This window comes from Leopardus geoffroyi, chromosome A3 (assembly GCF_018350155.1).
Source record: "Leopardus geoffroyi isolate Oge1 chromosome A3, O.geoffroyi_Oge1_pat1.0, whole genome shotgun sequence".
NCBI lineage: Eukaryota > Metazoa > Chordata > Mammalia > Carnivora > Felidae > Leopardus > Leopardus geoffroyi.
In genome coordinates, this window is record NC_059336.1 from 23,616,612 (window position 1) to 23,644,328 (window position 27,717).

The 27,717-nt window shown below is 46.0% G+C and overlaps 3 protein-coding genes and 1 long non-coding RNA gene across 20 annotated transcripts in view; 3 read left to right on the plus strand and 1 right to left on the minus strand.

The window, feature by feature from the left end:
- Nucleotides 1–16,753, plus strand: part of LOC123580276 (RNA-binding protein 12) — a 34,965-nt gene extending 18,212 nt beyond the window's left edge. For all 12 annotated transcript variants that reach the window (XM_045444798.1, XM_045444801.1, XM_045444802.1 and 9 more), the window contains 15 exons: nt 11,582–11,710; nt 11,810–11,989; nt 12,146–12,220; nt 12,302–12,373; nt 12,508–12,588; nt 12,758–12,847; nt 12,954–13,040; nt 13,182–13,268; nt 13,362–13,421; nt 13,501–13,634; nt 13,739–13,793; nt 14,042–14,093; nt 15,696–15,829; nt 15,982–16,218; nt 16,422–16,753. In XM_045444798.1, the coding sequence (XP_045300754.1) occupies nt 11,582–11,710; nt 11,810–11,989; nt 12,146–12,220; nt 12,302–12,373; nt 12,508–12,588; nt 12,758–12,847; nt 12,954–13,040; nt 13,182–13,268; nt 13,362–13,421; nt 13,501–13,634; nt 13,739–13,793; nt 14,042–14,093; nt 15,696–15,829; nt 15,982–16,218; nt 16,422–16,562 (1,614 nt within the window). In that variant the 3' untranslated portion in view covers nt 16,563–16,753. The remainder of the gene's footprint in view (nt 1–11,581; nt 11,711–11,809; nt 11,990–12,145; nt 12,221–12,301; nt 12,374–12,507; nt 12,589–12,757; nt 12,848–12,953; nt 13,041–13,181; nt 13,269–13,361; nt 13,422–13,500; nt 13,635–13,738; nt 13,794–14,041; nt 14,094–15,695; nt 15,830–15,981; nt 16,219–16,421) is intronic.
- Nucleotides 8,838–11,575, plus strand: LOC123580280. Its single transcript, XR_006703217.1, has 3 exons — nt 8,838–8,848; nt 10,679–10,687; nt 10,946–11,575. It is a non-coding gene; the product is annotated as an uncharacterized LOC123580280 (long non-coding RNA).
- A 3,098-nt stretch (nt 16,754–19,851) lies between the features above and the next one.
- Nucleotides 19,852–25,129, minus strand: SPAG4 (sperm associated antigen 4). 6 transcript variants are annotated; one of them, XM_045444813.1, is made up of 12 exons: nt 23,929–25,118; nt 23,317–23,421; nt 22,963–23,029; nt 22,684–22,745; nt 22,427–22,470; nt 22,083–22,108; nt 21,852–21,960; nt 21,523–21,598; nt 21,238–21,353; nt 20,732–20,899; nt 20,131–20,220; nt 19,852–20,018 (listed from the first exon to the last, which is right to left on the minus strand). In XM_045444813.1, exons 1-12 carry the CDS (start codon nt 24,236–24,238, stop codon nt 19,869–19,871), a joined length of 1,323 nt encoding a protein of 440 aa, XP_045300769.1. In that variant the 5' UTR covers nt 24,239–25,118; the 3' UTR covers nt 19,852–19,868. The 6 variants fall into 6 exon arrangements, with proteins under 6 accessions (XP_045300769.1, XP_045300771.1, XP_045300766.1 ...); XM_045444815.1 differs by having other exon boundaries at nt 23,948–25,114; XM_045444810.1 differs by having other exon boundaries at nt 22,427–22,745; nt 23,929–25,120.
- A 1,946-nt stretch (nt 25,130–27,075) lies between these two features.
- The window catches only part of LOC123580283 (fer-1-like protein 4), a 34,847-nt gene continuing 34,205 nt past the window's right edge, over nt 27,076–27,717 (plus strand). The window contains exon 1 of the mRNA XM_045444834.1: nt 27,076–27,593. Within this exon, the coding sequence (XP_045300790.1) occupies nt 27,515–27,593 (79 nt within the window). The 5' untranslated portion in view covers nt 27,076–27,514. The remainder of the gene's footprint in view (nt 27,594–27,717) is intronic.

Sequence of the window (27,717 nt, forward strand, 5' to 3'; positions counted from 1 at the left end):
GAGTAAGGCAGGCAGGTAAGGGTTGGTTCTAGGAGTGTCCTGACCTAGCAGGGGGATAGAATCTTTTATCTTTTTAATGACCTTTTGACTAGCTGCCGTATACCACTTCTTATAAACAAATGGCCTAATAAGACATTCATAAATGGTCCAGAATTAAGTGAATTCCTCCATCAATTTAACCAGTTGTATATAGTTGACTATCTGAAATTCATTCTTTTCTAGTTTTACGTTGATTTGGTAGTTTTAGCTTTTCTGAATGAGATGTCCACTACTTTGTTCTTTTTATTCCAGATCAGCACTGTCCAGTAGAGTTTTGTCCAGTGGAAATGTTCTCATCTGCATTCATATGCTGATTATTAGCCACTGTAGTAGCTACTATTTTTTTTTAAGTTTATTTATTTTGAGAGAGAGGGAGAGTGAATTCCAAGTAGGCTCCACTGACAGTGCAGAGCCAGACATGGGGCTCCATCCCACCAACCATGAGATTATGACCTGAGCTGAAATCAAGAGTTGGACCTCTTAACTGACTGAGCCACCCAGGTGCCCCTGTAGTAGCTACTATTAAATTTAATAAGCCACATGTGGCTAGTGGCTACTGTATCAAACAGCACAATTCTAGGTTCACAGAACAGAAAATTTGCTTTTCCATGTCTGATCTTTGGAGATTCCCCATGTTAGGCAACACTGTCCAATAGAAATAAGAGTCATTTATGCTATTTAAATCTTTCTAGTAGCCACGAAAAAGGTAAAAAAAACAAAAACAAGTTAATAATACATTTTATTTAACTCAGTATATCCTGAAATGTTACCATTTCAGTATATAGTCTATAAAAATTATTGAGTTTTTTTACCAAATTTTTAATGTGTATTTTATAGCACATTGTGATTTGAACTAAGCATATTTCAGGTGCTCAATATCCCTTGTGGGTAGGAGGCCATCCTTTTGGACAGTACAGATTTAGAATATAAGAAAAGTTATCCCCTGTCATTTCTCTTAGCTGTGCTGCCTCTTTCAGCTGTGTGTTTACTTTTGAGTATTTGAATTTTGTTGTGTTCCTCCTAACCTTTCCCCTTCCTCTTATGTTGGCATGTTTTCTTGAGGCAGTTTATTTGCCTCAGTTAACATTTTTATGGGCTACAGTTACCTTTTTCACTGACTAACTAGGTTTTACATTATAAACTTATTAATCCTGCATCAGAATCCAGCAGCAGAACTACAATCTTTTCCCTTCTCCCCACCCCACCCCATCCTATACCCCATCTACAGTGGCAAGTGGGCAGATCAATGTGTGTCTGTAATGTGGTTTCCTTATTGTTCAAGTCCTCTCTTTTATTTCCCAACTTCCCTAACATACAAATTCTGAAGAATAACCCATTTTAAGACCTCCTGTGTATCCCAAGTGGATTTATTCCAGTAAGGGGTGCTTGCATTATTAACAGTAGGTAGGTTTCTTTTTCTAAGGCTCTGGTCTGCTGCTGTTCACTCGGCTTCTTTATACCATCCATACCTCACATTGCACACTGGAAATGCACTCGCTCTTGTCAATGCCCTTTTCCTGGAGTTGCTCAGGAAGGTGGTGCAGTACTGTTGTCTTCTACACTCTGCAGGCAATAGGCAGGAGTCTTGTTAAAAGAAGGTAGATTAAAAGAATGTAGATTCCAGCAGGGCAGGCTGGTGGGCAGAATTGGCGGCCTAGTAGGTGTTCTATGTAAATTTTGGTATAAATCACATTTTCCTGAGTTCTACCTTGCAGAATTTGTGCTTGTTATTTAAAGTTTATTTCTTTGATAAGTCCTATAAATGTGGAGTCCAGCAGTTCCTGTATTCCTGCCCTGACGGACAAATAGAACGTGTGGTAGATGCAGAATTATTTTCCATCAGTGTATAAGTCTAGTTGGTACAGGTCATGGGAAGAGACCACATGAGGCTCACTGTTCATGTGGAGTGGCCAGGTGGATTTCAGATTGGACTGGATTGCAAGGTGTGAACTGTTGCTAAAATGGATGGAAAAGAACACATTTTTAGGCAGTTTGGTTGTGGTTCATTAGTTATCGTGTGTCCCAGGGCTAATCATTTCCTTTCTCTGGTCTTAGTGTTTTAGAAAATTAGATTAAGCTAGATAATCTGATTATACCCAGTTTCAAGCTTCTGTGAGCCTGTATACCCAGCCTTTCTGTTTCTGGAAGTTTGTAGGTAATTTGAACCTTAAAACTAAAGAAAGGCCAGTGGAACTCAAAATTTTGGTCTGGCGATGGCTCTGCTGCTTTTTCTGAGTGTGACAACAGTCTCACACTGTAGCTTGAGAATTTCATTAGGAGAGAAAAGTAGGGAGGGCCTTCATTCCTGCCAGTAAGGTCCTCTGGGACAGGTGGACCAGCATCATTTTTCTTGGTTGTCCCATGAACCGACAAGTTTGATGATGATACCACAAAAGGATCCATTTATAAGTACTGAGAATAGGATCAGTTAACACATTATTGGGCACTTACTGTATTAGTGTCAGGGCATACTTTCCATCGTTGGCCTCATTTAATCCTCAAAATAACCCTGTAAAGTTGGCACTATTATTATTATCCCCACCTTACAATTGGGGGAAATCCAGGGGAAAAGAAGCAAAGTGACTTGCTCAGTTTCGTTAATAGTAAGGGTAAGCAGATAATATTCAATCATAAGCTGTCTGCATGACTCCAGAGGCAGAGCTCCTCCTTTAACTAGTGCCTGTCCCTTACTTTTGGGAGATGTGAAGGGCCACTGGCAGCACCCTTCTGTCAGGGGTCTTGAGCTTGCTGGGGAAGGGACTCTGACCTTGCTCCAGTACTCTGTTTATTTTGAGGTAGGCAGTTGGAGGCTTTGTGTAAACACATCAGAGTCCTAGGGCACAGAACTCCCACCAGTACAGTCCTATTTTGCTTGAAGACTACGTGTTCTTCCTCAGTTTGCTTCTTTTCCCCCTATCAGATTCACTCCTCAAGCTAGGTTCTTTTTGAAGAGTTGGACACCAGTTGTATTTGTTCAACTTTGGATAAGTCTTTTGGGGATATTGATGTAGTTTGACTTTCAAACTTTTTTGACTGTCACAGAATATAGTCACAGGAGAAACACTGTGACTGTTTACCGTACCATATTTTCCCCCTTTTCACTTTTTGTGTGACATTCACATTTTAAGCTTTATAGTATTGCCAAATACAGTGGCAACCAGACTTCTAAGTATCATATCATCTAAGGATCTAAACCAAATTATTGCTTAACATTTTAGTTTTAAACACAATTTGAGTAGCCTGTGGTCATATGTATTAATAAAGACTGTGTAGTTTTATAGTAAGGATTTTTAAGTAAGGATTTACATATTTTGTTCAGTTTGTGACCTGTGAGGCTGTCTTTGGGGCTGCTAATTTAAATTTGGGAAATCTGTGTTATACAGAAGGAGAAGCAGGGGTTAAAGAAAAACTTGTCTACTGTATCCATGTCTCTTGATGAGGCAGAGAAGGAAAGGAACAGTGGTGGTGGGCATAGTTTGCCTTTTTAATCTGAAGGGAAAGGAGTATTCCATCCGTGGTGTTCTGCCCATTGGGAGCCTGTGGAGAATTTCCTGATTGGCTTTCAGGACTTGATCTAGCATCTGAGCTGCTCCAGCATGCCGAGGTAGGCAACAGGAGTGTGAGCATGGCTTTGGTTTGTTGGAGTGATCCTGCCACCCAGACATTTTGGTGCTCTATTCTCCTCTTCGAAGCCCGAAAATGGGATTGAAATCCGGTTTTTTTTTTTTTCTTTGTTAGGACTTTGGGAAGGGAAGGGGGCAGTGTAGTTCCTAAACATGAAGGAGTGCTCAACTGGCACTGAATGGATCCAGGTGGATCCAGGAGAACAGATCTGTTCTTAGATTTTTGAAGGGCAGAGTTAGAATCTCCAAGGCAGGGGAGGGGATGCCATAGAAAACAAAGGACAAGTTACTCCCTATTGGCAAAGTGGGATTCCCTATCAACAATGATAAACTGGCTAGCTGTGGGAAGGGAAGCCCTGATTTTTAGGATTTGCCCCATCTCTGTGGCTTAAACCTTTACCAAATTCACTTACAAAATTATGTCATATGTACCACTCATCTCTTGCAAACCATACAGGCCTGCTCCAGCACACTGCTACAAGCCTCCCTCAAGGTGTTTTGAATTGCTGTCCTGTGCTTAGGTCTGTGCTGTGTGAAATAGGAGATGCTGAAGCAGTGTTTGTTCTACAGATGTTTGTTATTTTATGGACAGTCAAGGAGCTGGAAACATTGACAGTTATGGTGTAGATTGAGTATAGTAGTCCAGGGTGAGAAGTTGTTGAGTGATCGAAATATTGTGAAAAAGAGAACATATAAGAGGTAGACTTGAAGGATAAATAATAGCTAATAATTATTGGTAATAATAGTTGCAGGATGTGATAAGCACCTTGCATACATTATATACAGCTTTAGAAAAAGATTATACCCCCCACTATACTCTCAAAGAACCTGAGCCTTAGAGAGTATTTTGCCCAAATTACATAGGTAGGACATCGTTCTGGTGGGTGCATTAGTAGTACCTCATTGTGGCCAGGGAGAGGAGTAAGGCCAGTATTTGGAGCCTGGTCTCTTGACTGCAGAACCCATACTCTTGCCCACTACATCATGTTGCTGTTGGATACAAGAAGGAAAGTTCTTCAGAAGAGAAGGATATGACTATAGTCCACAGTTCTAGAGGAGAGGAGCACTGGGGTGGCTCAGTTGGTTAAGCATCCTACTTCGGCTCACGTCATGATCTCATGATCTGTGGGTTTGAGCGCTGCATCCGGCTCTGTGCTGACAGCTCAGAGCCTGGAGCCTGCTTCAGATTCTATGTCTCCCTCTCTGCACCTCCCCCGCTCGCACTCTGTCTCAAAAATAAATAAATGTTAAAAAAAAAAATCAAAGTTCTAGACAATGTAGAAGTCAGAATATTTGAGTTTGGTCCTCATTTTGTTGAACCTGATGTGTGTGGCCTTATCTAAATCACATTTTACCTCTCCGCCTTGAATTGAGGGACTTGGATTAGATGCTCACTCAGTTCTTTTTTATTTCCGTCAATAGAGGAAAGCAGCCTACAGGGGAGAGCACAAGGGAAGGAGGGAGGCTTCAAGTGGTAGAAGACAAAGGAAGAAAAGATTGGTGCTATATATACTTAGTTGTTTCTGTTTGCAGTTCCTGACTAGCACAGAATGGAAGGCTTGGGGGTGCTGGGGGCACATAGAAATAAGCTAGTCTTGTGTTGAGTGTTCTAGAAAGCTCATTTCTTCTTGATGGTTTCAAGCAGTAGGCTAGGACTAGATTTGGGTCGTTTCTGAGGATCCCTGGATTATCACTCCTTTCCCAGTATTAATTCAACAGATATTTACAAAGTACCTGCTATGTGTGAGTCACTAGAATAGGAACAAGATAGATTTGGTTTCTTCCCATGTTGAATTTATAGTCTACTAGAGGTAATAGATAATAAGCAAGTAAATAAACAAGTCACACATTTTGATAGGTTTATGAGAAGCTGGGTATTGTTGGGTTGGGGTCAGCGAAGGTCTCTGAGTTTGTTGAACTAAGAGTGGAAATGAGACCAGTTAAGAAATGCAGAGACTCTTATAGACATCCAGGCAAGATATGCTGGTTCAGAATATTGGCAAATATTAGACCTCTTTTACAAAAATAAATGAGAAAGTTTTAGAGGCTTTTATTGACTCACTTAAATGTGATATTTAATATGGTTTTATAAAATATCAGTCCTATAAAGGATGCTGAAAGTCCTATGGGATTAATTATAATGGCACCAGATGAAAAGTAAAGGAGTCTGGCTTAAGGACGTAGCTGTTCAAAGGATATGGAATAGAAGAGTGACATGAACTAGGAGTTTTAATTATGTAAGATTTCCAAACAGGTAGGCTTGGAGCTAGGTTTTAAAGGAGATCAACAGGATTTGGGAGAGAATAATACTCCCAGGCATTAGATAATGTAAAGGGAATATGATTCAAAGGATAGAAAACTGCACATTATAAGGATTTGCTTATAAAGAATTGCTAATTCCAACGAGAAGCCAAGGGGGCAGATTTGTGAAAAACAACTGTGGTAGCACAGGAAGCTCTGACTCTCAGAAATGGAATCCCATCCCATTTGCACATGTCGGTCCACAGAATTCTGATTGGGGTTTTAGTCTGGTCAGAGAAGAAACTAAGAAAAGATAGAACAGGACTAGCTGTGGGGAAGGGGTGCAAATGGTAATAGACTAGGAAAGAATGCTCTAATCTGCCAGAAATTGAGGCCTAGCACAAGAAGAAGCGCCTGTCCCACTGCCAAAGTGTCTTTCCCAAAGCCTCTTTGTCTCTGGGATCTTAGAGAAGCCCTGGAGGGAGGAAAAAGGCCGCAGCTCCAGTTGCCTGTAACTTCACCACCACAGATAATTACTGCTAATACTTTGTAGTTCTCAACAAAGTATCAGGGATAAACCCGTAGTTCTCCAATATAAGTCCTCCACTTAAACTTTTCCTCAACATTTTATTGTGAAAACATTGAGTATACAGATATACAGTAAATATCCATATATCTACTATTTAAGTTCTACAATTTAAATGTTTCTATATTTGTTTTACCACATATCCATTCAACATACCATTTACTCGTTTGTTTGTTTATTTATTTATTTATTTATTTATTTATTTATTGTGGATTTAAAAGAAATTGCAAGTATCAGCACACTTCATCCATAAATATTTCAACATGTCTTGAGTTCATCATTTCTTACAGGTTTTTTTGGGGGGTGGTAACATTTACATACAGTAAGATGTATACATCTTAAGTGTATCATTAGATGGCAATGAAAAATGCATTTGTGGTTCACATTCCTATCAAGATGAGGAACTTTTCCATTCCCTCTAGAGTTCTCTCTTCAGTTAATGCCTGCCCCTCCCCTGCCCCTCCCCTGGGGGACATGGGAAGAATAACCACTATTCTGAATTTTTTCATTATAGATTAGTTTCGCTTGCCTTAAAACTTTGTAAGTGGAGTCTATGTATTTTATGCTTCAGTTTCATCCATGTTACAGATATTAATAGTTTCTTTTTGTTATTGCATAGTTTTCTCTTACATGTATAAATATTAAGGTTTATTCATTCTCATATTGATGGACACTTGGGCTGTTTCAAAATTTTGGCTATTATAAATAAAGCAGCTGTGAACATTCTTGTATAAATGTTTTTGTGGACATAACGTTTTCTTTTGGATAAAAATCTGGGAGTGGAATTGCTGTTTGACTAGATGCGTATTTGGTTTTCTAATAAGGTGCCAAACTGTTTCCAAAGTGGTATATTTAATGCTTTCACTAGCGATGTATGAGATCTCCACATCCTTGACAACATTTGGTATTGTCAGTTTTTCTGCTTTTAACTGTTGTGGTGGATATGTGATAGTATCTCATTGTGGTTTTAATTTGCATTCCCCTGATGACTAGTGCTGTCGATCACTCTTCCTTTGTATATTTCCAATCCACATATTTTCTTTTATGAAATATCTGATCAAATTCTTTGCCCATTTTTAAATTGTCACTTAGTTTTGAGTTCCAGGGGTCCTGCATTTAAATTTTAAAGCTCAGTTGTACAAGATAATAGAGAAGATTTACTGCTGGACAGTAGTTCAAATGGAAAAGGCCTGAAAGTTTGAGTTGAGCAAAAAGCATGTTACCATTTATTCAACAAATGGTTATAAGTACCATGTACTAAGCCACTGATATTAGGGATACAGAAATAATACCCAGTCCTAGTTCCAAGGAGCCCATAGATTATGAGGGTAGACAGACAAAAATCGAAATTTTGGTGGCAGTTTCAGTGTTAAATCACTAATATTTAATTTACTGAATACCCACCATAGGGTAGGTCCTGTTGTAGGTACTGGAGATAGGCAAACCAGATGTGGTTCCTACTCTAATACAGATTACTTTCTTATTTTCTGTATATGGATGAAGACCATGCAAAAGCTTTGATACAGGGAATGAGATTGATGTGTGTATGTGTGTCAGAAGTGAAACCTGGTTGGAACATACTTATGTGGCTAGATGATTAGTTAGATAAGGGTCAGGTCATGCAGGGAGGGCCTTGTAGACCATTGTAAGAACTTTGGACTTTGAGTGTTTTGTGATGCCCTTCCAGAGTTTTGAGCAGAGAAGTGGTATGACCTAGTTTCTATTTGGTTAATAAAACACTGTGTGTGTGTGTGTGTGTGTGTGTGTGTGTGTGTGTGTGTGTGTGTGTGTGTTTTTGCTTGCAGGAAGATGATGAGGAAGCCATGTAATCATCCAGAGGAGAGATGATAAATTTTACTTTGGGATTGTGGGTGAGGCTTCATAAAGCAATGATGTCATAGCAGAACTTTGGATGACAATACATTTTTTTAGGCAGAAACTGAGAGGTATCAGCTTGTGCGTGTGTTTGAGGAACCAGAAATAGCTTTGGATTACTACTTGGTTGGGTCTTAGAATGATAGGAGGTAAAGCAGACTGGGAAGGGGTTTGAAGGATGAATTTTTAGGGATGCAGGGACACCATATTGTTACAACTACTGCATTCCGTGTAGATGTGCCCTCTGGAGTTGTGCCTTAAGGTGACCTTGCTAGGGATTTTGGCTCTGAATCTAAGGGCCGTGGGCAGCTATGCAAGGCTTCTAATTAAGGTGGAGACTCTGGAAGCTGACATCAAGGAAGACTAACTGAGGCAGTGCTTAAGGAGAAGCCAGAGAGGAGGCAAGAGAACTCTGGATTTAGGTAGAGGTTGTTGAACCGGAGGTAGAGGCTTTGGGCTTTGAATAGTGAAGATGACTTGAGTTGTGGTTTGGGGAAAAAAAATAATGAAGCCCTTTAAAAATTACAAAATAAACTAAAATATGGAAACAATACAGAAGTGTATTACAGAAGTATAAGGATCATGTAAAATCCTTACCTTCATCCCACTTCTCTGAGGTACACCTAAAAGTTGCATTTCTTTGGTGTGTTGTCCACTTTTCTCTGTGTGTGTGTGTGTATTTATTTTGTCAACATAATCAAATCTATTGTATATACACATACAATTGAAGTTTAACATGGAGTCCTACTTTTCTTACCATTTTTTCATATAATACCAATATAATATAGTTCTGCCTTATGTTTTACCTGCTGCTGCTCAACATTCCATTGTTTTAATGTATCATAGTTTACTTAGTACATAATAGACCTTTAAGCTGTCTCAGGTGTTTTACTATTCTCAGCAATAGTGAAATGAACATCCTTCATTTGTTTCTGCTCTGCAGAGAACATGTAAAGTGAGAAGCATGGAGTCAGACTGTGACTTGGGGAAGTTGTGGTCCCATTCCTTTGGGAGAATGTGTTCTCTGTGTCTTCTCCTTGGGGAACTTTCAAAGGGAAGATCAGGTTGCTCAGAGTCTACAAGCCACATTCTAGGGGCAACATTCAAAAGAACTGGGGCTCTTTTTCCAGATATTAGCTGGGGGTTTCACTGCTTCCAGGTCAGATGGGTTCTCAGAGAGATGGAATAAGGCTTTCCTGTGGAAATTTAGACGGGAGATACAGGACAAATATGTAGAAATGAGGATTCAGCAGACTTGAGTTGGTTTGGGTGGGACTTTATGGAATAGGACTATCTAAATGGATTAAGAGAGGAGCGCCTGGGTGGCTCAGTCAGTTGAGCATATGAGTCTTGAGTTCAGCTCAGGTCATGATACCAGGGTCGTGGGATTGAGCCCCACACTGGGCTCTGCACTGAGCTTAGAGCCTACTTAAGATTTTCTGCCCCCCCCCCCCGCCCCTGCCTCTTTCTCTAAAATATTTTTTAAAAATAGGAGAGTGGGTTTTCCATCATTGGATGCTTTCAGGTAGGGACTGAGATGATATGAATAGGCAGGCAGTTTGTGACGCAAGCTAAAGTGTAATAATTGTTCCAACATCGGTTGATAATAGCACTCCAGATGGAGAACACAGGGCACCAAGATGGGAACAGCACTATCTGTGAACTAGGTTGGGGGAAGAATTGACTGAGGGTCAGTTTAGGGGAGGCTAAGGCTGGAGGCATCCTGGGGTATAGTGCTGGTACAGATGGTCTGCAGGTGTATGGGTCAGCAAGGACACAGAGGTAGTAACAAGTCTGAGGGTAATTATTATGGGGACTGTAGGAGGAGGGGTTCCTTGGGAGTCATGGTGATCCATGCAAGAAGATGTTTCAGCTGAGGAAATGGATGGATTGGAGAAACTTGGTCCTTGATTGCCAGTCAGTTTGGAGGTGGCTGGGCTGGGAGCTGAGGCTGGAGATAGCCTTTTGGATTTCATTCAGCAAATATTTATTATCTAGGTGCTTGGGATACAGCAGTGAACAGAACAAACAAATATCCCTTCCCTCATGTTTATATTCCCTCAGTTTCCATTCTAGTCGGGAAAACATTATATATAGTATATTAGACACTGATAAATGCTAAAGAGAAAAAGCAGGAAAAGGGTATGCAATGTCAGTATTAGTAGGGTTAAAATTTTAAGTACCTAGAAAAGGAGAGCCCTTTTCTTCGTAATGGAGATGATGATTTTGAATGAAGACCTAGAGGGAGTGAGGAAACAAGTCATGTGGATAATATGAGGGACGAAACAAGCTTATTTGAGGAATAGCAGGCAAGCAGACCTGTGTGAACAGAATGGAATGAGCAAGAGAGATGTTAGGAAATTAGGTTAGAGAGATCTAGATCTTTCAAGACCTTGTAGACCATGGTAGAGTTTGGATGTTTTCTAAATAATAGGAAATCATTAGAGGGTTTGGGCAGAGGTGTGACATGACCTAACATTTTAACAGAATCACCCTGGTTGCCGTATTGGGAATAGTCTGTTAGCATGAGGATGGAGGTGGAGGTGGGGATGGCATAGGATAAGGGAGACAAGTTAAAGAGGCTAATGCGATAAGCCTGGTGACAAATGATGGCTTGGACTGGGTAGTGGCAGTGAGAGTAGTGAGGAGTTGGACATGAGCAGCTGAATTTAGGCTAGGAGATTGAGTTGGGGGGGATCCTAACACCATCTCAAGATGCAGGGCCCCACAGTTCGTGAGAAATCATTGGAGGAAGAAACTTTTTGGGGAGTAGTATCTGGATCATGGTCATGTTTGAGACAATGTTGGGACTGGAACTTGGATTAGGATCTGATCTGGGGCCAGTAAGAGGGTCAGAGTGAGATTCATTGGTCTCTGAGAAGATCAGAGTTGGATTCTGGGTCTTAGGAGCATTATAGCGATTTTAGGGTGAGGACTAGTTTGGGGTCAAAGTTGTTGATGGAGGCCAGTATACTTTTTCTGCATCTTCCCATCATACCAGGGTTGGTTGTACCCACCATGTCCTGTCCCATGGAGTTCACCTAAGGAATTAGAGGAGTATGGAGGCTCTAGGATCTTCTTTTCCTTGGGTGTCATGGAGCTGGATACAGGCTCAGCCCTGCCTGGGTGAAGCCTGCTGGCCTTCCTAAGCTGGGACCTGTAGTCAGGGAAGGGTGGAAAGGGTCCTCAGTGCTTGACTTAGGTCCTTTCTTCCCAGATGGCCCACTGTGTGACCTTGGTTCAGCTGTCCATTTCCTGTGACCATCTCATTGACAAGGACATCGGCTCTAAGTCTGACCCACTCTGCGTCCTTTTACAGGATGTGGGAGGGGGCAACTGGGCTGAGGTGAGAAGGACTGTGGGTTTAAGGTTGTGGGGGGAGGCTAGAACTATTTTGGGGGTTGAAGAGTGTACGACTGTTACGCTAATTGGCCTCTGCCCACAGCTTGGCCGAACTGAGCGAGTACGGAACTGCTCGAGCCCCGAGTTCTCCAAGACTCTGCAGCTTGAGTACCACTTTGAAACAGTTCAGAAGCTCCGATTTGGCATCTATGACATAGACAACAAGACACCTGAGCTGGGGGATGATGACTTCCTAGGAGGGGCTGAGTGTTCCCTAGGACAGGTATGTAGGGCCAGGGATTAAAATCTTTCAGACACATGTTCAGTAAGAGCCCTAACAGACCACCCAGACTGTCTGGAACATGGAGGAGGTGGGGGTCAAGCAAGACCTAACCCTGTCTGAGATTTTGCTCTCCCACCCACCCCTGCTCTGCCCCAGATTGTGTCCAGCCAGATAATAACTCTGCCCTTGATGTTGAAGCCTGGAAAACCTGCTGGACGGGGGACCATCACGGTAAGGAAGAACTCTGGGGGAAGGGGGTTACGTCAAAGAGGAATTCATGAGGTGATACAGTCTCCTGCCTCCCTTTCCTAGGTATCAGCTCAGGAGATGAAGGATAGTCGTGTAGTGACCATGGAGGTGGAGGCCAGAAACCTAGATAAGAAGGTGTGTCTGGAAGGAGGAGGCCTTGGGGATTTAAGAATTAAGGGGACAGGGATGGTATGTTGGGGGGCAGGGGTGAGGACTGGTATAGTTGTCTTTCCCTTAGTCTTACACTGGGGTCTCTGTGGCATTGACAGGACTTCCTGGGAAAATCGGATCCATTCTTGGAGTTCTTCCGTCAGAGTGATGGGAAATGGCACCTGGTATACAGATCTGAGGTGTGAGACCCCTGGGGTTGGGCTGAGTGGGTTATGAGAGAATCCCTGGGGCTTGTGATTATCAAGGTTTGGAACATAGGGAGAGCAAGACTGTACATGGATAGGGAAGGATGACAGCTCCCCATATGCCAGCCCAGAACTTACTAGAGGCCTTGCCCTCCACCTTCAGGTAATCAAGAACAACTTGAACCCTACATGGAAGCGCTTCTCTGTTCCCCTTCAGCATTTCTGTGGGGGAGACCCCAGCACACCCATCCAGGTGAGGAGTTTGCCTCCTGAATGGACCGACTAGGGGCAGAGAGCCTGGGGAGGGATTTATTCTCACTATATACACATACTCACCTCCCCCTCTTCCCCTGCCTCAGGTGCGATGCTCAGACTATGACAGTGATGGTTCACATGATCTCATTGGTACCTTCTACACCAGCTTGGCCCAGCTGCAAGCAGTCCCGGTGAGTGCCAGCCCAGCTCAAGGGTGTTGAGGTGGGCCTAAAGGACTGCAGCCCCAGGGAGGGAGGGAGGGAGGGCAGAGCAGCTCTAGTTGTGGCTGATGCTCTGGGAGTTTCCTACCCTAGTTTTTCTTTCCTCACCAGGCCAATTTTGAATGCATCCACCCTGAGAAACAGCAGAAAAAGAAAAGCTACAAGAACTCTGGGACTGTCTGTGTCAAAATTTGCCAGGTGAGACACTAATCCATGTGACCCAGGCTCTGACCCCTGTGCTCCATGGCCCCAATTTCTTCACCTCAGCTGTGATCCTGGTTTCATCTACAGGTTGAAACACAGTATTCGTTCCTGGACTATGTGATGGGAGGCTGTCAAATCAACTTCACTGTAAGTTGCTTTATCAGGGGCAAGAGAACAGATCTAGAGCTCAAAGTGGCCTTCAGCTCCCCTCCTCCCTTCCTCCCAGGTTGGTATAGACTTCACAGGCTCCAATGGAGACCCTTCCTCCCCGGACTCCCTGCACTACCTGAGCCCAACAGGGGTCAACGAGTATCTGACAGCACTGTGGAGTGTGGGCAGCGTGATTCAGGACTATGATTCGTGAGTAACTTGTTCTCTTGCCCGCCCTCCTCCCTGCAGATGTTTCAGCCTCTAGGGTCACAGTCCCCTCTCTGCCTCTTCTCCAACTCACTATCTTCCCACAGGGACAAGCTTTTCCCAGCATTTGGATTTGGGGCCCAGGTGCCCCCTGATTGGCAGGTGAGCACTCCTCCCCAACTCCTCTATTTTCAGTGTCAGGGTCCTGATTTGGGGGGATGACGTAGATTTGCTGTCTGGCACCCAGCTTTATGTGGAGATGCAGGGATGTATCCCTATAGGCATATGCACAACAAGTACTCAGGACTAAATAGTTCCTATACTATATGCTTGGCATATACCATAATGTCCTGTTTCTTTACACAAATATGACCATGGAGAAAGAACCTCATTTTCATTCTTGCCTTCAGGTCTCCCATGAATTTGCCTTGAACTTCAACCCCAATAACCCCTACTGCACAGGTAAGTACCTCCAACCTCCAACATAAGGCAGATCTGTCCACACCTAGAGGGCCAAGCCTGTGCAGACAAGGGAGTGTGGGGTAATAGGGGCAGGTATCTGATCCTGTTGTCCAGAGGAGTGGATTTTAGAGCTAGGTCTCTAAGAGACTCAAATCTAGGTCTCAAATCTTTATCTTGGGTCTTGCTAAAACCATGTGACTTGGGGCCAGTGTGCTTTGGCTTCATAAAAAGGATAAATACTATAAGATATTGAATATTTAAGGAGAAGATATATGTAAAGTTTGAAGAAGTAAGCCTCGGCAAATACCAAGTGCTCTCTATTATCATCTTTGCCTGGAAGCTCACTGGTACTTATCTGGGCATCAGTGGAAGCCTTCGTTCAGCTCTTTTTAGGGTACTTTTACCCAAACTCTTTTGTCTAGAGAGGTTCCAAACCTTGTGGCTCCCCCAACATGGACAACAAACTAAAGTGGTCTGTATATATAGACGCACACATATTTTTTTTTCCTGAAATGTTTGAGAATTATAGTGAATAAGTCCTATCCCAAGTTTGCCTCTGAGACCCCACCAACTTTGCTCCCTTTATCCCTAAATAGTTAAGTGTGTGTTTCCTAAAGTCAAAGATATTCTCTTATGTAACTACAGTACAATTCCCAAAATCAGCAAGTTAACATCAATACTATTATCCAGTCTAGAATTTATTCATGTTTTGCCAGTTGTCTTTTACAGCATAAAGAAAATCTCAGATCGTGTAATGCATTCACTTGTTTTGTCTTCCAGAATTCTTCATGTCTGTCATGATAATTGAAATTTTTTAAGATTATAGGCTAGGTAATTTGTAGAATGTCTCACAGTTTGGGTTTACCTGGTATTTCCTTATGATAGATCCAAATTATGTACTTGTGGTGGGCGTTCTTCTCAGTGCACCATGTCAGGAGGCCCATGATGTTGATTTATCCTACTACCAGTCATGTTAACTTTGATCACTTGGTTAAGGTAGAGTCTACTACCAGGTTTCTCCACTATTTGTAATTAATAAATATCTTTTGGGAAGATACTTTGAGGCTATATAAATATCCAGTTACTCATTAACTAGGATTCTCTGGTTTTAGCTCATATTGATCTTTGCGTGAATCAGTTATCTCTAAGATTGCCAAATGATTTTGTAATTCCTCCTACATTTATTAAGAGCTTCTTAGACTGAGTTATGGGGGGAGGAGGGAGGTTGGAAAAAAAAATTAAGAGCTTCTTCCTTCCCGGTAATTATTTAATATCTATAGATTCTTATTTTAGTAATTAGATTATAATTCATTATTAAGTGGGTTGTAATCTGATGCTCAACTGTCCTAGATTTGTTTAGGAGACCCCTTAATTAGTGTTAACTCAAGTTGTGATTTAGGGCAAGTGCTCTTCTTCTCTTTGGTCTTAATTTTTCCATCTGTAGGATAAGGTTAAGTACCCTGGGTTATAGGGGTGACCAAACGAAATGCACCCAGGTTCTCAAATCTCCTTGGACAGGATGGGGTGATGTCAGGACTGACTCAGCCCTGAAGAGGCTCAGTATTTTAGTGTGTTTTTTTTTTTTTTGCCCTCCTTTTCTAGGCATCCAGGGCATTGTGGATGCCTATCGCCAAGCCCTGCCCCAAGTTCGCCTCTATGGCCCCACCAACTTTGCACCCATTATCAACCATGTGGCCAGGTTTGCAACCCAGGCTGCACATCAGAGGACTGCCTCGGTGAGGATCATGAGAGGTAGAGGTAGTGGTGGGCAGTCTTGGTCAAGGGCTCCCTTTAGGACTACGTAACAAGGGACTTCTTGTCAATGTGGGGATGTGTAGCTGGGGTGTTTGGAGGGTCTGCCTCAGTTTATGAATGGGCTTATCCCCAGCAATACTTTGTGCTGCTGCTGCTGACCGACGGTGCTGTGACAGATGTGGAGGCTACACGTGAGGCTGTGGTGCGTGCCTCACACCTTCCCATGTCAGTGATCATCGTGGGTGTGGGTGGTGCTGACTTTGAGGCCATGGAGCAGCTGGATGCTGATGGTGGACCCCTGCATACGCGCTCCGGGGAGGCAGCTGCCCGTGATATAGTGCAGTTTGTGCCCTACCGTCGCTTCCAGAATGTGAGTGGGGGCAAGTTTGGGGGCAGATCAGATCTGGGAGCTTACCCCTCCACCTCTGTCTGAGTGGGGATACTTACCCTTTCATCTAAGTCTGGGCAAGTTTGGGTGTTGGGATTTGTATCCTTTCTTTGCTATGAAATGTAAATAAACTATGGGATGCTTTTAGGGGGCCACTACTGACCTTGCCCTTCTTCTCCTGGCAGGCCCCTCGGGAGGCACTGGCACAGACTGTGCTCGCAGAGGTACCTATACAACTGGTCTCCTACTTCAAGGCCCAAGGTTGGGCCCCATTCAAGCCACTTCCACCCCCAGCCAAGGGTCCTGCACAGGCCGCTCAGACCTAGATTCCTTTAGGGGGTAGGCTGTGGCTAGTCCTCAGCCTTGTGTCCCCCAAGGACACAACTCAACCCTGCACACATTCCCCAGTGCTTGCGCTTTACATTTTATATTTTTATATTTGTTCCTGCTATTGTAGCTTTTGATCTCTCCTGCTTGCCCCTGGGGTCCTTTATTCAATAAAAATCAATGAAGATCACTGCTTTGCCACCACTCTGTGTTTTTAAGTGGAAATCTGCTGTTAACCATGTTTATTTCTCCTGAGCCTCAGTTTGTCCACCTTAGGGGTTGTTGAATGAAGGATACCTCTGACAGCATAGCCCCAATCAAAGAAATTGGATATTCCTGGCTAGATGTGTAGAGACACTGACTCTGTTTTTAAAAAATACAAGGATCAAGTGTAAGCCAAATACCCAGCCTGCACTGCCTTAGGACAAGCTGAGCTGGGAACGAAGACAAGGTGGAAAGTGCGAGGGGAGGGAGGAGTTTTATGATGGTGCATGGATCATGCTAGACTTCCTGCAGGAGAGAGCAGTGGTGGTTCTAATCCTAAGGATAGGCCACAAGCCTGAAATTTTTAACAGCTATTTTTTTCTTACTAGAAAATTAATATGTGTATTCATTGTAAGAGAAAAAATACACAAAAAATATTATCATCTAAACTCCAATGTGCCAATAAAGTATTTGGTACAGATTTTTTAGTCCATAATGCAGATTTATAATGTATACATGTTTTTTATTTTACAAAAATGGGATCATATTGTGTATACTATTTTAACATGCTTTAAAATGTATGCTAGTTACTACAAAATTATTTGAAATATAAAAATAGATAATGAGAGGTGAAGGTTCATGTGTTTCCTAAGTCTGACATTTTTTTTCTAAGTAGGATATTATACATACTCTTTGTACCTTGTTTTTGTTATATTGGGTGTCTTGCCCATTAGAACTTTTGGTGACCTTATTCTTTTTAATGCCTATGTATTCTGTGTATGAGCGTATTGTAGCTTATTTAGCTAGTCCATTATTGAGATTTGGGTCCCATCCGATTTTGTTCTGTTACAACGTGCTGTAATGAATATCCTTGTACAGTTATCTGTGCAGCAATATTTCTGAAGGATTGGTTCCTGGAAGTAGAAATGCTAGATCAAAGGATAAGAATATTTAAAATTTTAATAGATATTGTAAAATGCTCTCCATAACAGGTTTTTGTTTTTGTTTTTGTTTTTTTTTTTTTAATTTTTTTACCCCTTTTCTGTTAATCTGACAGGCAAAAAAAAATTTGTCATTTTTAGCTTGGATCTATTTAATTTTGAAGGCTAGAAGTCATTCATGTGTTTATGGTTATATTTCTTCTGAATAGCCTGTTTATAGGTTTTTGCTGTTGTTCTAGCCCTTATTCTCATCCATGTTGAAAATACTTCCTCCCAAGTTATTGCCTTTTCATGCGTAGTATCTGTTAATCTGTAGAACTCTTTTGATATGGAAGTTTATTATGTATACCAGTCTAGCTTGCTTTTTAGGAAATTATCCATATGTCTATCATTAATAACTTTCCATGACATTACACATTCCCTTAAATACTAACATTTCTGTTGGCTTCATATTATTTTTGTAGCATAATTTATCTTCTTACACACTGTTTGGTTTTGTCTTTATAAACAACAGTGTGATAAATATCCTTAAAAGTATCATCTTCAATTACGTTGATGTATCCTTTGGCTCCATTCTTAGAAATGGAATTATGGTGATTAAAGCATATAAAAAATTTTAAGGCTTTTGGTTCCTATTGTCAAAATGCGCTCCAGAAAAGCTGTATTAGTCCATATTTCTAACCTTAGGCTTTGAGAGCACTCAGAGTAATTTAAATTACAAAAGTAACAAATACCCTGAGGGGCCCTGACTCTTGATTTCGGCTCAGGTGGTGATCTCATGGTTCATGAGTTCACCCCATGTGGGGCTTCAGGCTGACCATGTGGAGCCTGCCTGGAATTCTCTCTCTCTCCCTTTCTCTCCCCCACCTCTCTCTCTCTCTCCCTCTCTCCCTCTCCCTCTCCTTTTCCCTCTGCCCCTCCCAAGTGTGCTGTCTCCCTCTCTCTCAAAATAAATAAAATTTTTAATACCCTGAAAATTTAAACAAATGGATATATGGGGTGCCTGGGTGGCTCAGTCGGTTAAGCGGCCGACTTCGGCTCAGGTCATGATCTCGTGGTCCGTGAGTTTGAGCCCCACGTCGGGCTCTGTGCTGACAGCTCAGAGCCTGGAGCCTGCTTCAGATTCTGTGTCTCCCTCTCTCTCTGCCCCTCCCCTGTTCATGCTCTGTCTCTCTCTGTCTCAAAAAATAGATAAACGTTAAACAAATGGATACGTGCTTCACCCTCACACATACTCATGCATTCCACTTACATGCATTCCACATGCATTACACCTAGAGGTGTAACCAGTGTTCATAGTCTGTGTGTATATTCTTCCAAAACATGAACACACTGGGAAGGATCCTAACAACCAAGGTGTTGCATGTTCCTTTGCTCATGCTGGTCCCCCTTTTTTAATCTAGCCAGGCATAACTCATTAATCTTTTGAAGACTGTCTCCTCCCATCTTTTATTCTTCCAATTCTGATTGGACTCCTAGTATAAAGAATTCTTGAATCAATAAATGAATTGTCCTGTTTCCTGGAGCACTCTCCCCTACCGGGCTCCCTGAGGGCAGGGACAGATTGAACACTAGACTGCCTGTGCCTAGCAGTAAAGACAACCTGAGTAGGGGTACCAGGCCTGCATCTACTCTCAGATGCTTCCTAGAGGTTCTCAGGTCTCCTTAGTTTTTGAGTGTTAACCTAAAAAAAGTAGTTAACCTCTCCACCTGCACCTAGCAGGAGTTGAGGGGACTTTCCCAGAGGTTGGGGGTAGGAATTGAGCTGTACAAACATGGCTTCAGGCTGACTGGCAGCTCTGAGTTAAAGAGGGTGGCCTCTGGGGGAAGGTAGATTTGAATCCTGTGCCACTGTTCCTCACTAACTGTATGTTCTTGAGCATTCCCTAACCCGAGTGGTTTCCCCGTCCACGGTTGTGAGGATTAGTTAGACGATGTGTAAAATATCCAGAGCACCATCTCTTGCATGTGGTAAGCACTCCATAAACATGAGCTGCTGCTACTGTATTGATCTGAACTTCTCCAATAAGAGGGCGCATTAGAAAGTAGACTCCCCCAACTAATAGGCCAAAGGCAACCAGATTTCCCCCAAGAAACACCTCAGTATGATTCCAGCTTCTTTCAGCACAGACCTGCACTCTACTCCAACAATCAGCATGTTTAATGGGGTTCCCCCGTGGCACTGTCCCCTGCTCCCTCTGAAGTTCGCATGCCATGGGCTCGGACTCGATACAAGCATGTGAAACGGGGGTGGCCCCAGTTGCTTAGAATCTGGATCTTCACCTTGGGAAAGGCAGTTGGGGGGTCATTCTGGGGAGACAAATGGATCATGCCAAGGGCTGCTGTCCCAAGGGCTGCCTTCCTCCCCAATCTTCCCTCACTGTCCTATTCCTTTAGCACCCTCACCCCCAGAGACACACACCTGTAGGTGGAAAGTCTGAATCTCTGATTTCTCCACATCGAAGGTGAATTTCCCCAAGAAAACTTCAGTCTCATCATCAACCTGGAGGCCCTGGTAGGTGAAGAGTGAGCGGGGGGGAGCAGTGAGGCACAGGTGGAAAAGGGAGAAAGCAACTTTATTGAGGACCTACTATGGTGTGCAATAGCTGCACTCTCCTTTATTTTTTGGTTTTAGGATAGTGTAGTGTGGAATGTGGGCTCCAAGAAACTAGGTTGCAAAGTTTAGTCTGGCCAATTGTGAGCTGTGTGACCTTGGCAAATAAGATTGCCTTTCTGATCATTACTTTTCTCATCAGTGATGGGGGAGATGAGGGCACTTCATAGGTTGTTGAGTGGGTGCAAGATGATCCATGTAAAGTACTCAGTACAGAATAAGGGCCCAATAAAGCCATAACTAAAGTTTGGATATGGTTATAATTATTTATAACCTGTAATTTTGAGAGGCGAGTGGTAGTATCTCCATTATGTAGATGAGCAAGCGAAGACTCAGTGACACCAATTTTCATGACTGGTGCTTACTAGGCAAAATCCGCCCCACCTCCCGTAGCCCTAGCCTCACTCACATAGACTGCGAAGTCGCGGGGGGCGCTGTTGGCTCCCCCGGTGTGTGCCACACTGGGCGGTGGGTGCTGCAGGGTGATGTCGCTCAGTTGCACGCGACCCGGTAGCCGGATTACCACCTGACCCTGGTCGCCCTCAAAAGCCCAGCAATTCCCAGGGAACACATCTGGCTGCAGGCGAGAAGGTAGACCTTCAGAACCCACGGACCGAGCGACTGCGACCTTTCCCAGCCTGGGCATTGGTTCTGATAGGCCCCGCCCTCAGCTCAACCCCTCCGTCGGCCCCGCCCAGTCTTCCACCCGGGTCTATACGCAGCCAGATCCTGTCCGGTGTCCCAGTCCCTCGCACCGCCAGGCCCCGCCTCCAGCCGGGCCCATCCTCCCTCAGGCAGGGCCCCGCCCATCGCCACTCCCTCAGCTCAGCCGGGTCCCACCTCCAGCGAGCTGTTGAGTCCTTTCCCGAGCAACCCGTCCCTTGCCCGGTTCTGGGATCCAAGTTCCAGGCCCACCTCCAGGATAACTGTTGGCGGCCGAGCGTAGTTCCAGAAGCTGAAGCGATTCCAGAAGTAGGCAGTGTTCGCATCCTCATAGTCGTGTGATGTCTTCTCTAGGTCGATGGAGGCCCCTAGAGCAGGGAGAAGCAATCATTCAGGCTCCCAGGCCTGACCGACAGCTGGGGCAGGGTCTGAGGTCGGTCTCTTCGGACCGGTCATGTGCGTAGGTCTGTCTGTGTCAAGGTCTCCGTCTCTTCCCGTGTCTCTGAGTCTCAGTCTTGCAGTGTCTCTGGGTCTTACCCACAGAGCTCAGCGCATAGTCAGGTTTCCTCACAAAGTCTTCATTCAACCTCTGGAATACGAGCTTGGCCACTCTCTGAAAAGAGGGAGGGCAGGGCCTGGAGGGACGGAGCTAGCGGGCAGGTTTACAGGGAGGCAAAGTTCTGGGGCTAGGTTCTCTGCTATAGACTTTGTGGGTCCTGGGAGAAACTCCGAAGTAGGGACTCCGGGGCGGGGTTTACGGCTCGCGACCCAGGGAGCGGCGCTCCGCAGGGGGCTTCCGAGGTGGACTGAGCGGCGGGCCGGGACACGGGGCGGTGCGCTGGACAGCCGCGGGCTGCGGGGCTCACCTCGCTGTTGGCTGCGCGAACGCTGGACACCTCCTTGTGTAGTTTATCCAGCTGGGCCTGGAGCTGCTGCAGCTGCTGCCCCTGGGAGCGCACGCGCTCGTGGTACTCGCTGCAGGTGGGAGGTCGGCACGGGTGGGGTTGGCTCCGGGTCCCCCTGGGCGCTTCCCGTAAGGCCCCGCACAGAAGCACCTTTGAGCCCCCTAATTCCCCACCCCAGGTGCCCACTTTCACCTTAGAGTCAGCATCTCCTTAGGTTCCTATGAAGGGAGGGAGGCACAAAAGACAGCACAGCTCAGTCCCACCCACTCCCTTCTCCCACTTCAGCCTGGGAGCAGCCGGACTCAAAGGGCCTTCTTTTTGAGGACTGTCCCCACCCCCCGACCTGCCAGGACCTCTCAGAGACCCCCAGCCGCCTCTGGGCACAATCCCTCAGGGATCTGTCTATATCCAGCCCTTCCTTAGGATTAGACCCTCCAGCACTTGTCCCGCTCCCACCAGGCCAGGGGACCCACAAAACCTCCAGGTTCACGCACCCTGCCACGCACCCACCCTAGGATACAGACGCCCTGACTCACATTCTCCAAAGGAGGGACCAGATACAGCAGCCCCCACCAGAGTGCTGGGGAAAGAGGGGTAGTCTCAGGGGGAGCCAAGGGAGAGGGTTTCCTTGGCATAAAGGGACAGTGAGGAGAGAAAAGCCTTGAGGGGGCTCTGAAGGGGACCGTGAGCAGTTGAAGGTGCTCAGGGTGCTGAGGGATACAGGAGAAAATGTGCCGGGTTTGACTCCAAAACATCCAGGGCGGGGGCCCCAGGGGATTCGCCACCCCCTCACCTGCCAGAAAGAGGCTCAGCAGTGACAGGGCCGTGAGCAGGAAGCGGATGGAACAGACCTCCCTGAAGAACCGGAGGGAAGCTGAGGACCCAGACCCTCGTGAACCCCACAGCCCCCACGCCAAGGTACTAGACCCAGCTCCCGCCGACAGGACTCAGCCAGATCTGAGTCAGACTCAACAGCCAGATCTGAGTCAGGGTCAAGCTTTTGCTGGCCCGGCTCTGCTTCCTATCCCCTCCAAAAAGCAGTCCCTGGAGCTCCCCATTCCCTCCCTCTGACCTGTACACAATGACCAGCACGTCTCCTACCAGGGACAACAACACGCTCAGCACCCGAAGCAGCAGGCCTGGGGAGAGGAGAGGGGCCTCAGAGGGGGAAGAGGTGAAGAAGGGCTCAGTAAGTGTGGGGTTCGAGGTTCAGAAGAGGCTCAGGAAGACGGGAGTGGGCTAGGAGCATTAGATGGGGGCACGGAGAATGAGTTCAGGCTCAGAGAAGGTGGATCGGGCTCAGGGAAGGGGCTGGAGACTGACATGGGCCAAGGACTCAAAACGAACAGGGTCTCAGAAATGAGAACCGGAGTTCAGAGAGGGGAGCTGGAAGGTCAGAGGGTTTCCGGGCTGATCTGGCCCGTACTCAAGAAGCTCTTGGACACGCGCGGTGGAGGCATCTCCTGCCTCAGATCCAGGGTCGGGAGAAGGTCGAACTGCTCCTCAGAGACTACGGGAGAGCCAGCCGGTTCTGCGGGAGCCCAAGGGCGCCATTGGGGCCTTGCGCAAGGCAGGTCCACTCTTTCCGCGGGACCAGGCCGCAGGTTCCCCAGCCCAGAAGCGGGGCAGCACCCCCCAACCGGCATTGGTCCCACTGCATGCACACCCCAGGTGTGCTCAGCACTCTGAGCCCGCCCCTCTGGGATGCTCGGTCAAGACATCGGTCCCCCGGCCAAACGGAGGCCCCGCCCCCAGACAAGTGTTGGTGCTGCCCCATTTCTCTGGTAGCCACTTATGTTAACACCAAGGTCGCGCTTTCTCAGTGTTGTCCAATCAAAACTTTCCCCGCCCCTTCCCAGGACCGTCCATCACACCTAGATCCCGCCCCTTAGGGAATTTTATTTGGTGTCTCCCCTCTTCACCCCACAGGCCCCGCCCCTTAGGAGGTGCCCAGATATTTATCCCCATTCCGTTCCAAGCCCCGCCCCTTATGCCCTGCCCCCTCCCTCAGCTCTCCCGGGTTCGACCCCGCCCGCACCCGAGGCCCCGCCCCTCACGGTTGCCGCGCCACAGGCGGTCGGCCCTTTGTGGCTCCGAGGCGCAGGCTTCTGCCGAGGGCTTCCAGCGCATGTGGTTCCTCCGGGCACTCCTGCGCCCAAGACGGGCTCACCGCAGCTCGAGCCCCGGGCTCTTCTGCCCTCGGGCTCCCCGGGCCCCGGCCCAGCTGACCGGTGCCCGCTGCTGTCCCCCGAGGTGACGCTCACTGAGCTGTTGCTGTTGTCGCTGTAGAAGTTGGGCGTGCGCTTATGCGGGGACGCCGCCGAGCCCGGGCGGGGGCTCCGCCGCATCCTGACCCCGGGGCACCCTGTCACGGACACCAAAGTCGCCGCCGCAGCTGCCAAGGCTCTCGGCCCTCCTTCAGCCAATGTGCGCCGCGGAGACCTCACGGACCCTGCGTGCAGCCGGCGGGCCCCCCGGCGGGATCTAACCTCCTCTGTTATCTGGGCCCGGCTGCTGACGTCATAAAGGAGCCCGTCATCTCTACGGAACTCCCTGACGATGCGTCACAGAGCTAGTCGTGACGTCCCTGGGAGCCCGGCAGTCTCATTCTTTCCCATGTTAAAGCAAGTGATGACATCACATCACTTCCCAGAACTTCCTATCTTCTGCACTTGGCGTGAAAGAATTTCTATCCCCCTTCCTGCTTTGTTTTTCTCCTCAGCTCATATCACCAACATGCTATATATTTTACTTATATATTTCTTCATTGCCTATCACACCCACTAGAACATAAAAATTTATGAAGGCAGGTATTTTTGTTTTGTTCACTAGTGTATACCCAGGACCTAGATAGGCCTAATGAATGAATGTCACCCAGGGCACATCTAAGAAAATACTCAGTTTCTTTTGCTCTGCAAACCCTTCAGGCCCCTCTTTTCATCCTTGTCATCAGGCTAGGAAACTCTGACCTTAGGATCCGTGGTTCCCTCTCCCAGACCCATATTCACCAAAGGTCTGTGGGCTAAGACTTCATTCAGTATGCACCAAACACCATACCCCACACTCAAACCAACCATCTGAGATACTGAAAATGCAATGAGGAATCACAGAAAGTCACAGACAGGAGACCAGAGTTCCCAGAACTCCTGCAACAGAAAGAAATTCAGGTTTCCAGGTACAATTTAAGAATCTACTTTAGCATTTCTTGAGTGGGTGCAGGAATGTGCATTTTTAACAACCACATGTGTGATCCTCATTAAGGACCACACTTTGAAAAGCAATGCAGAGGGGCGCCTGGGTGACTCAGTCGGTTAAGCGTCCGACTTCAGCTCAGGTCACGATCTCGCGGTCCATGAGTTCGAGCCCTACAGGTCATGATCTCGCGATCTCGGGGTCCTGAGTTCCAGCCTCCCGTCGGGCTCTGGGCTGATGGCTCAGAGCCTGGAGCCTGCTTCCGATTCTGTCTCTCCCTTTCTCTCTGCCCCTCCCCGGTTCATGCTCTGTCTCTCTCGCTCTGTCTCAAAAATAAATAAACGTTAAAAAAAATTTAAAAAAAAAAAAAAAAAAGAAAAGCAATGCAGAAATAAAGAAAGAGAGAGAAAGGAAGGAGGGAGGGAAGGAGGGAAGGAAGGAGGGAAGGAAGGAAGGAAGGAAGGAAGGAAGGAAGGAAGGAAGGAAGGAAGGAGGGAGGGAAAGTAATGCAGTGCATATGCACATTACATAGCTAGGCAAATAGGTCCAGAAAGGGGAAAGGACTTTCCAGAGACCACACAGTGCATGATAGAGATTAGAATTCCAAAATCCTGTCCTAGAGCCTAGTACTCTTTCTGCCACATCCCATCTTCTTTGGAATGTTAGGAAGTGAAGTGTCAGTTCTTAGGGGGGGTGGAGGGGGAGTGAGAACTTGCCAGGTTGTGTTCCTGCCCAGAAGGAGAGGTGCCTGCATTAGTTTCCAGAAGGGGTGGCTTCAACACCTTGCTTGATTAGATGTCACAGAGTTCAGGGGTAAAGGGAGGGAAAGGTCAGGGCACTGTGAACTAAGAATTCTGGTCCCCCTTTTGGCCTCCTGTGGATCTCAGTGCCCCCATACATCAGCAGAGGAGGGGAAGCCCTCCCCCAACATCTGGAACCTTGCTTAGAAACAGAACAATCTATGCCTGTTTGGTGTTTTATAGACCTCAAAACTCAATTGAGCAGCTAACACCTGGGACACAGAACAGGGCTTTCCAACCCCACTATTGAGTTGAAGAAGCTGAAGCACAAGGAGGCATCATGTCTGGCTTAAGGCCACACAGCAAGACCTAGCTCCTCTGATGGTCTAAATTTTATGTCTGCTGCCACCTAATACATTCCTCGTACACAGGTCAAAATGACAAATCACAGGTCCCAAAACACACCCTGCATTCCTTCCCACTGCCTGGATGTCCTTCTCTGCTCAACTCCTGTCCTTAAAGTCCATTTTATTTCTTTTATTATTTCTTTTTTAAAGTAGGCTCCATGCCCAGTATGGGGCTTGAACTCATCACCCTGGATCAAGAGTCGTATGCTGTACTGACTGAGCCAGACAGTCATTTTAAGCACCTCTGGCCCATTTTAAGCACCTCTGGCTTCCCTCTTCTTGAGCTCCTGAGTCCTGACCCTTTCCTGCTCTGATGGGAATTACAGTCTTTCTAGGCCTTGTTTGATGTTGGAGTCCATGAAGCTACTGGAAGACAGAGAACATGTCCAATTCACCGCTGTGGCTGCACCCCTTCCCCCACAGGGTAGCATAGCACAAGTCCTACATATAGGAGGTGTCATTAAATAGAATAACTAAATAGATGGCCAGGATACACACTCAACACATAGTTACAATCACACATGGGTTCAAACTACCAGATACATTCATTCCTTCATTCAGTAAAAATACTGCACATCTGTTTAAGGATATGGGAGGAGCTTAATGTGCAGCATGCACAATTACTCAATATTTTATAGGCAAGTTCAAGAGTTTGCAGACTCCCTGCAGCCTATCTATGTAAGACCCCAAGTTAAGGACCTCTGTTTTCTGGTTAGGAAGTGTTTTGAATACCTGCTATGTGCAAGCTAGGGACACACATTCAACCACTCATTATTTCAAATGTGTTGAATGCCTGTAGTACTAATGCTGGGGGCTCGGGGATTCATTTATCAATCCGCCCATTTATTTAAAAAGTTTTTTGAGGGTCTACCATGCACCAGACCCTGAGCTTGGCATTGAGGACAGAGAGATGAAAAAAGAGCACCATAAGACCCGTGCCCTTGAGGCCTCATTGGCTAGTGGGGACAAACTAGGCTCCTGTCTTTCCCCTTGGCTCCATCCCCACCCTATCCCAGCTCCCACTTCACAAGGGTGGATGCAGGGTGGAGGCTGAAGCTGGAAGAGGCAGGGAGGACAGAGCAGACCACAGCGACCTTACCTCCTTCTCTCAGTCCTTCAGCTCTCTCTTCACCCATGACCCCCCAAGCCTGCCTGTGTGTTTGACTAAAGGGCAGGGATTGCTGAACTTGCTGGGTGAGTCCAGTGAGTCAGAGGCGATTCAGGTGAACAGGCAGGTTGGCAGGAGGGCAGACGGGCAGAGGGAGAGCCAGTGGCCCTGGGACAAATGGCTCTGATCGTGCGTGTGCAGCGACTGACGGGGTTGCCAGGCAGCCATGACCGACAAGTGAGGCTCAGCTTTCGGGGTGAGGCTTGTAGGGGTGCTCTAAGGATTTTTGCAACTGGGGGGCTCCCATTCCTCCTCCTTAGGCCCCCCAATCCAGTGCCTAGGCATCTCTCCAGCCTGTCTCTTCTCTCCTCTAGCCCATT